Source organism: Nyctereutes procyonoides, unplaced genomic scaffold, assembly GCF_905146905.1.
Source record: "Nyctereutes procyonoides isolate TBG_1078 unplaced genomic scaffold, NYPRO_anot_genome, whole genome shotgun sequence".
NCBI classification, from domain to species: Eukaryota; Metazoa; Chordata; class Mammalia; order Carnivora; family Canidae; genus Nyctereutes; species Nyctereutes procyonoides.
This window is the reverse complement of record NW_026575020.1, coordinates 55,665,713-55,673,166: the sequence shown is the minus strand read 5'-3', so window position 1 is coordinate 55,673,166 and position 7,454 is coordinate 55,665,713. Positions and strand designations below refer to the sequence as shown.

At 54.8% G+C, this 7,454-nt stretch overlaps 1 protein-coding gene across 1 annotated transcript; it reads left to right on the top strand.

Moving 5' to 3' along the window:
- The first annotated feature begins 683 nt into the window (after positions 1-683).
- On the top strand, positions 684-7,152 carry MRPL38 (mitochondrial ribosomal protein L38). Its single transcript, XM_055337752.1, has 9 exons — positions 684-818; positions 919-1,098; positions 3,468-3,602; positions 3,685-3,893; positions 4,439-4,511; positions 4,655-4,700; positions 6,088-6,246; positions 6,490-6,626; positions 6,797-7,152. The coding sequence occupies exons 1-9, from the start codon at positions 752-754 to the stop codon at positions 6,931-6,933; spliced, it is 1,143 nt and encodes a 380-aa protein (XP_055193727.1). The 5' UTR covers positions 684-751; the 3' UTR covers positions 6,934-7,152.
- The last annotated feature ends 302 nt before the right edge of the window (positions 7,153-7,454 follow it).

Below are 7,454 nucleotides of genomic sequence, written 5' to 3'. Positions count from 1 at the left end.
TGCTCCGATCACTGCTCCCTGGCACTCAGGTGTGGCAAGGGGCTCACTGCTCCCCTTAGGTCAGCTTTGACCCCAGGCCACAGACAGGGCTACAGCTGGTTTGCTGGTCCTTTTCCCTTCAAAATTAGAAAAAAAAACTTGTCAAAGTCATAACCCAGATGCTCAATTGCTCAATTCGGCTGTAGAGAGAGAAGTACGGGTGGAAAGTACCAAAGAGAAAAGGCACCGGGGGGGGGGGGGGGGGGGGGGGCATCACGCCCGCTCGGTAGGTCGTCGTGTTCGGGATTTGCTTCCGTGATACACGCCGGAATCCGTCCAGGCCTCTCAAACAGCTAAATTCCAAGTGAGCCCGTTCTTGGAGAGTTCTAGGGCAGTGAGAGAACAAGCGTTTCTCCAAAGCAAGGACATCGGAGAAACCCGAGCCACCAGGTCATGGGCCAGCCTGCCGCCCGGGGCCCCGAGGCCCTGCGTGTCCCGCAGAGGGGCAGGCTGTGGGGTATGCCGCCCCCTGGTGGCCCGCGGCGGCCAGCCCCCCGCCCCCCCACAACGCGGCGCTTCCGGAGCCCGCTGCCTCCGCCTCGCGCCGCCCGGGAGGGAGGAATCTGGAGCCCGGGTGGGGGTGGGGGCGGGGCCGGGGCGGGGGCGGGGCCTCCGCAGTGCGCTCAGGCGCTGCTGCGGCCACCTCTGCGGGGTCCTAGGCGGCGGCGGCGGCGGCGGCGGCGCGGCGGAGGGGCAGCCGTCCTGAGGGAAGATGGCGGCGCCCTGGTGGCGAGCCGCGCTGTATGGAAGCTGGAGGTGGCGGGGCTTCAGCACCTCGGGTGAGGGCGGGGGGGGCCCTTGGAGGTCCCCGTATGGCCCGGGCCCCGGCGCTCGACCCAGGGTCCGCCCGGGGCCTCACGTCCTGCTGTCTGCCCGCAGCCGCGCTGAGACGCCGGACCGCCCCTCTGGGGCCGATGCCCAACGAGGACATCGATGTGAGCAATTTGGACCGGCTGGAGAAATACCGCAGCTTCGACCGCTACCGGCGCCGGGCGGAGCAGGAGGCGCGGGCCCCCCACTGGTGGCGGACCTACCGGGAGCATTTCCGGGAGGAGTCAGGTGCGGGGCGACCGGGGCGGGCGCTGTGGGCGGCGGCCTCGCGACGCGGGGGCGGGGGCGGGGGCGGGGGGAGGGGACGGAGGGGCGGGGGGAGGGGCGCCGGCGCCCACGTGCGCGCCCTGGGCTCTTTAGCCCCACCAGGGATTTTCACACCTTTTTGGTTCTTCTACTTGGAAGACTCCCTTCCCCCGCTGTTAGAGTTCCAGCTTATCTATACTCCTAAAACCCCTTCCAGACCTCTCCCCACTCCCTTACCCCCACTCCGTGTTAGAAGGTCCCTCTGGGCTCCTCGAATACCGTGTGTAGCCCTGGCCACACCCTGTCCTGACTCACTTTTCACCGGCCCCCTCCCCAGATTGGATCCCAAAGGACGGGGGTCTTGCCTGTCTGGACCGCCGTTTGACACTTGCCCCCACGTAGTGCTTGGCGCGTAGGTGTGCAGTTCTCTCCTGAATGAAATTGAAAGCTCTGGGCAGAGGGACTCGGGGATCCTGCCCTTGAGCAACCTATTTCTAAGTACATCCTTCTGGAAAGCATTTACGGAGGCAGTTTTATGATCGTTGAGGACACAGGCAGGGAATCCACATATCCTGATTTAAACCTAAGTCGGCATCTTAGGAGTTGACGCTGGCAGGCCAGGTCCAGGCACCTAGGCAAGGATCCCTGATGCAGAGAGGGATAAAAATCAAACTCGAGCCAGCAGAAGATGAAAGCAGAGTTTTTTGAAAGTAGAGAAAGAAAAAAGAATAGAAAGAGTGCAGGTATGGACAGAGTGTCGGGAGATTCAGAAAGGAAAGGAGGGAGTCTCCTCTTTGCTTGGGGCCTGAAGGTATTTACTGAGGATTGCGGTCCAGTGCACATGTCCTCAGCCATCCAGGAACGAGTTAGAACAAAGATGAGGGCCCAAATGTTATTCCTTGGAGCCAAGGGATCTTGGCGTTGAGGTGTCTAGAGCTGGTGGTCTGGAACACATATAGGGTGGCTTCGTCTAGTCATTCTCACCCGCTTCTTCCTTAGATGCTCTGTATTCTAAAGAAGTCGTCAGTTCCTTGTTACTTACAAGGGATATTAAGAGGCTTCTGTAAGTTGGGGGTATGGGCCCTAGCAAAAAATAGTTAACAGAAAGGGGTGTGTGACTGGCTTAGTTTTTAGAACATGCAACTCTTTTTTTTTTTTTTTTTTAAGATTTTTATTTATTCGTTCATGAGAGACACAGAGAGAGAGAGGCTGAGACATAGGCAGAGGGAGAAGCAGGCTCCATGCAGGGAGCCCGACGTGGGACTCTATCCCGGGTCTTCAGGATCACGCCTCACGCCCTGGGCCGAAGGCAGGCGCTAAACCACTGAGCCACCCAGGGATCCCCAGAACATGCAACTTGGGATCTGGGTCAGGGTTATGATTTCAAGTTCCATGTTGGGCATAGAGTTTATTTAAAAACACACACGCAGCAGGAAAAGGAGCAAAAAGCAAAGTCCTCCAGTTTCCCTCAGAGTGACTTGCCTAAGCTTTAGTTTCCTCAGTGTAAATTAAAATAATTGTGTCTGTGTCAAAAAATTGTTGTTTTAAAGATTGCAGTCCATTGGATTTTTTTAGGCAAATCCCATCTCTGATGAAGGTTCCGCACACCTTACTTATTATTACTGTCTGATGTAAATGGAAAAAGATATCAGGGGATCCCTGGGTGGCACAGTGGTTTGGCGCCTGCCTTTGGCCCGGGGCGCGATCCTGGAGACCCGGGATCGAATCCCACATCAGGCTCCCGGTGCATGGAGCCTGCTTCTCCCTCTGCCTGTGTCTCTGCCTCTCTCTCTCTCTCTCTGTATGACTATCGTAAATAAATAAAAAAATTAAAAAAAAAAAAAAAGGAAAAAGATATCAGATCAAAAGTCTTCTTGGGCCTTGATACTCAAAGTGTGTTCTGAGACTGGCAGCACAGGCATTACCTAGGAGCTTGTTAGGAATGCAGAATCTCAGGCCCCACACTGACCTGCTGATTCAGAATCTGAATTTTAACAAATTTCCCAGGTGACTTACATGGTGTGTCCATTAAAGTATGAGAGTGCTTCTTTTTTTTTTTGTTTGTTTGTTTGTTTTTGTTTTTTTTTTGAGAGTGCTTCTTTAAGTCTTTCTAGCTTCTGCTATTTCCCATGACCTAGACATTGTGGCCTGGTTTAGGGATCAGAAAATGCAATCTCCAGTCGAATCCAATTTGCTTAGCAACTGTGAAGCAGACTGCATAGTATGATCTAGTTTTGTGAATTGAAGGGTAGGCTTTACCAGCAGCAGAGCTTGGGCAAGTGCAAGGACTAAGTAAGGACAGGCAGCTGAGACTTGATCCCACTTTCTCCCAACATAACTTTCCTCCCCAGATCCCAAAGACAAGATTGACATTGGGCTGCCCCCACCCAAGGTCTGCCGGACCCAACAGCTGCTGGAGCGGAAACGGGTCCTTCGGGAGCTGCGGGCCAACTCAGAGGAGGAACGCGCTGCCCGCCTCGGCACAGGTAAGCCCTCCCAGGGCAGAGGCCCCCCCCTGCTGTGTCCCTGCCCCACCCCAGCATCCTAACGGGCATCATTCCTTACCAGCACGCATCCCGATGGAGGCTGTGCGGGCCGAGTGGGAAAAGACCTGTGGCCCCTACCACAAGCAGCGTCTGGCTGAATACTACGGCCTCTATCGAGATCTGTTCCATGGTGCCACCTTCGTGCCCCGAGTCCCCCTGCATGTGGCCTATGCTGTGGGTGAGGATGACTTGATGCCCGTGTACCACGGCAATGAGGTCACTCCAGCAGAGGTAACTGCTTACGCAAGCCCCTCCCTGCACTGTGTATATGGACATATTCCACCACAGAACCACAGACAACTCCTTGAAACACTCACAGAGGAGGTTTTTATGGTGGTTAAGGGCACAAGCCTGGCATCCATGTAGGCTTGTTTGGGGTTTTGTTCTTCTCTGTCTTCTCTCCCTTTGGATTTCCTGCTAAACTCCACCATGCTAATTAGGAAGGAATATGAGAGGAAGGGAAAAGAAGGTCCATCTTGGCACACTCCTGCCACTACCCCGTTGTAATCAGAGTACCCTCCTAGCCCTTGTCCATTGATGTGAGGGCCACCTCATGGTTCAGATAGAGAGCTGGCTAGGCAACTCTGCAGGGATCTTTCTATAAGCTTCTTTTTGCTGACCTGCCCCTCAAGGGACTGTCAGGGACATTTGGATCAGGGTGGGTTCTCCCTTCTCCAAAGCTCCCTCAGACTCCTGTCCTCCAGAAAGAAGGCCTATTTCCAGCAGCTTGTCTGTCCCTGATAGGGGTGGCACCTTTCATGTTGTTTCCCCACCAGGCTGCCCAGGCCCCAGAGGTGACCTATGAGGCAGACAAGGGCTCCATGTGGACACTGCTGCTCACCAACTTGGGTAGGTACCTAGGGCTCACCAACTTGGGTAGGTACCTCCTACCTCCCTCACCTCCCAGGAGCCAGGGCTCTGGGGAGCCAGGGGTGGAGCCAGGCTGGAAGGGCAGCAGGACCCGGCAGTTACTAGGGTCTGTTTGTGTGCAGATGGACACTTGCTGGAGCCAGATGCTGAATACGTCCACTGGCTGGTGTAAGTACCTGGGATGGGGGAAGAGGTCAGAGGCATGTGAGGAGGCCTTGGGGGCAGCTCCAGTGGTCCAGTGGTTTAGCGCCGCCTTCAGCCCAGGGTGTGATCCTCGAGACCCCGGATTGAGTACCGTGTCCGGCTCCCTGCATGAAGTCTGCTTCTCCCTCTGCCTATGTCTCTGCACCTCTCCCCCACCCCCCCGTCATGAATAAATAAATAAAATCTTTAAAAGAGGGATCCCTGGGTGGCGCAGCGGTTTGGCGCCTGCCTTTGGCCTAGGGCACAATCCTGGAGACCCGGGATTGAATCCCACGTCAGGCTCCCGGTGCATGGAGCCTGCTTCTCCCTCTGCCTATCTCTGCCTCTCTCTCTTTCTCTGTGACTATCATAAGTAAATAAAAATTAAAAAAAAAAAAAAAAGAAAAGAGAAAAAAAGAAAAAGGAGGCCTTGGTATCCTGGAGAGGGCTGCACCAGAATTTCAGTCTCGGCTCCACTGTGGATTAACTATGGAACTTTTGATTAACCTCCCACCCCAGGTGGCAGCCCCTCACCTCTGCTTCCTGATGCTGTCAAGAGGCCTGTGATCCACTGGCTGAAGACAGGTCCGGAAGAAAAACGAGGCAGTAGGCTTTAGCTGTTCCCACAGGCCTCTTGGTCTCTGGGAATTCATTTCCTAATCTATAAAACTAGGGTGATGCCACGCCATGCCTTAGCCACCCTGAGGGGCTCTATGACAGTATAGATAGGAAAAGGATGGTGGAGGCCTCTAGCAGCTGGGACTGCCCATGCTGGGCTACTTTTGTTTTCTCTGTGGCCTTTGGCTCTGGAGCCAGGGGGGCAGAGGTCAGGCAGCTGACCCTAGCTTTAGAACTTCTAGGTAATTGGAGCCAGTGACTGGGAGGTTGGTTTCCATCATTTTTAGTCAACTGCAGTTAGCAATCTGTGCAGCAGGACCCCCACAGAGAGTTCTATCTAGGGCAGGTACAGTGGCCATCGTAGTGTCGGGATTGGCAAACACTCCTTGACAGACCCCAGAACCTTCAGTAAAGAGAGATGCAGCCCAAGTGGTATGGCTTTGTAGCCTGAATAGCTATGGTGACCCCACCAGCTCCCTGTGGCCTGGTAAACAGGCTGCTAGACCTTACTCTCTTCCTGACCATTTCTAGGACCCCCATTCTCAGCCTCTGAGCCCCTACTGTTCCCTTCATAAGTTTGTAGTCTATCCGAGGGTTCACAGAGCCATGCCTCCTGCTTGACTATTGAATGAAGATCATTTTAGGGTTTGTCCTCCCAGGGAGTGGTATCAATATCTAGGGAAAATGTAGATGGGAATGTTTCTGCTGCCACCTTCCTTGAGTGATAATTCACGGACACTTTTCCTCCCACCAGAACCAACATCCCAGGCAACAGTGTGGCTGAAGGACAGGAGACTTGTCCCTACATGCCCCCTTTCCCTGCCCGAGGTTCCGGCTTCCACCGCTTTGCCTTCCTGCTCTTTAAGCAGGATAAGCCAGTTGACTTCTCTGAGGACACCCGGCCCTCACCCTGGTAATATATGCCCCCTTAACCTTGTAGCCCCCCATACACATTCCCTCTGCCCTCTCAGGCCACCTCCCCAGGAATGGTCTGTTGTGCTCAGTTGTCCTGTCTCTTAATTTCAGCTTGAGATGGGCTGAGGGAGTTATGCTAGGCAGATCCTAAGGGGCTTCTTAGGATTGCCTATGGGGCTGGAGGAGGGGTGTGGGGCTCTGATGTCTCATTCTTTGCTCTTAAAACTTCCTCATCTTATAGCTACCAGCTGGCCCAGCGGACCTTCTGCACTTTTGATTTCTACAAGAAGCACCAGGAAGCCATGACACCAGCTGGGCTGGCCTTTTTCCAGTGTCGCTGGGATGATTCAGTGACCCACATCTTCCACCAGCTTCTGGGTAAGGCCAGAGTGGGCTGGGGGACAGGGCAGGGGCAGCTGGCCCGAGCTCACAGAACTCTCCTGACCTGCCAGGGAGAAGTGCCCCTGGGAAGCATGCCATTTCTTGGGTGGGTGGCTGGGCAGTCGCAGGCCAGCAGCAGTTCACACCCATACCCCCTCTTCCTACAGACATGCAGGAGCCCGTGTTTGAGTTTGTGCGGCCACCCTCTTACCACCCCAAACAGAAGCGCTTCCCCCACCGGCAGCCCCTGCGCTACCTGGACCGGTATAGGGACAGTCACGAACCCACCTACGGCATCTACTGAGTGGCCAGAGTGCCACCCACCTCAAAGTGGACTGAGCCTCTCAGGCTTCACCAGCAGGAACAATAAAGACCACTCCACTGGGCCACACTCTGGGCTCTAGCCCCTGCCTGAGGCAGCCCCTTTGTGGCCTTCTCAGGCCCAGGCTTTGGAAATGAAGAGACCTCTCTGAGGATAGTGGCAGGAATGGGACATGTGAATAAAGATGATTTTTTTTCTGTAGCTGGTCTGGGTCTGTGTTCTGGAAATGCTCCAACCCCATGATGAATCTGTAATGCTTCATGGATGGAAAGAGCCCTGCCTCCCACCTCATTTCTGCCTCTAGAGAATATTGAGCCCTGGGATCAAATGGCTGGAGATGGATACAGAAGAAAGGCAGTGGGGCTTGGCTGCTCCCATATGTCTCTAGAAAGAGCTTTGCCATACATGAGCATTGGCCCCTTACTGGGAATTCACAGCATGGTGGCAGGCTCCTGGCATCTGGCTGGGATGCTTTGAATGAGAAGCAGGTCTCAGACCTCTGG

Excerpts from the sequence above, each read along its gene's own strand:
- MRPL38 (XM_055337752.1), top strand. The coding sequence starts at position 752 with ATGGCGGCGCCCTGGTGGCGAGCCGCGCTGTATGGAAGCTGGAGGTGG. Across the intron at positions 4,512-4,654 it reads ACTGCTGCTCACCAACTTGG|ATGGACACTTGCTGGAGCCA; the intron begins GTAGGTACCTAG and ends GTTTGTGTGCAG. Across the intron at positions 4,701-6,087 it reads GAATACGTCCACTGGCTGGT|AACCAACATCCCAGGCAACA; the intron begins GTAAGTACCTGG and ends TCCTCCCACCAG.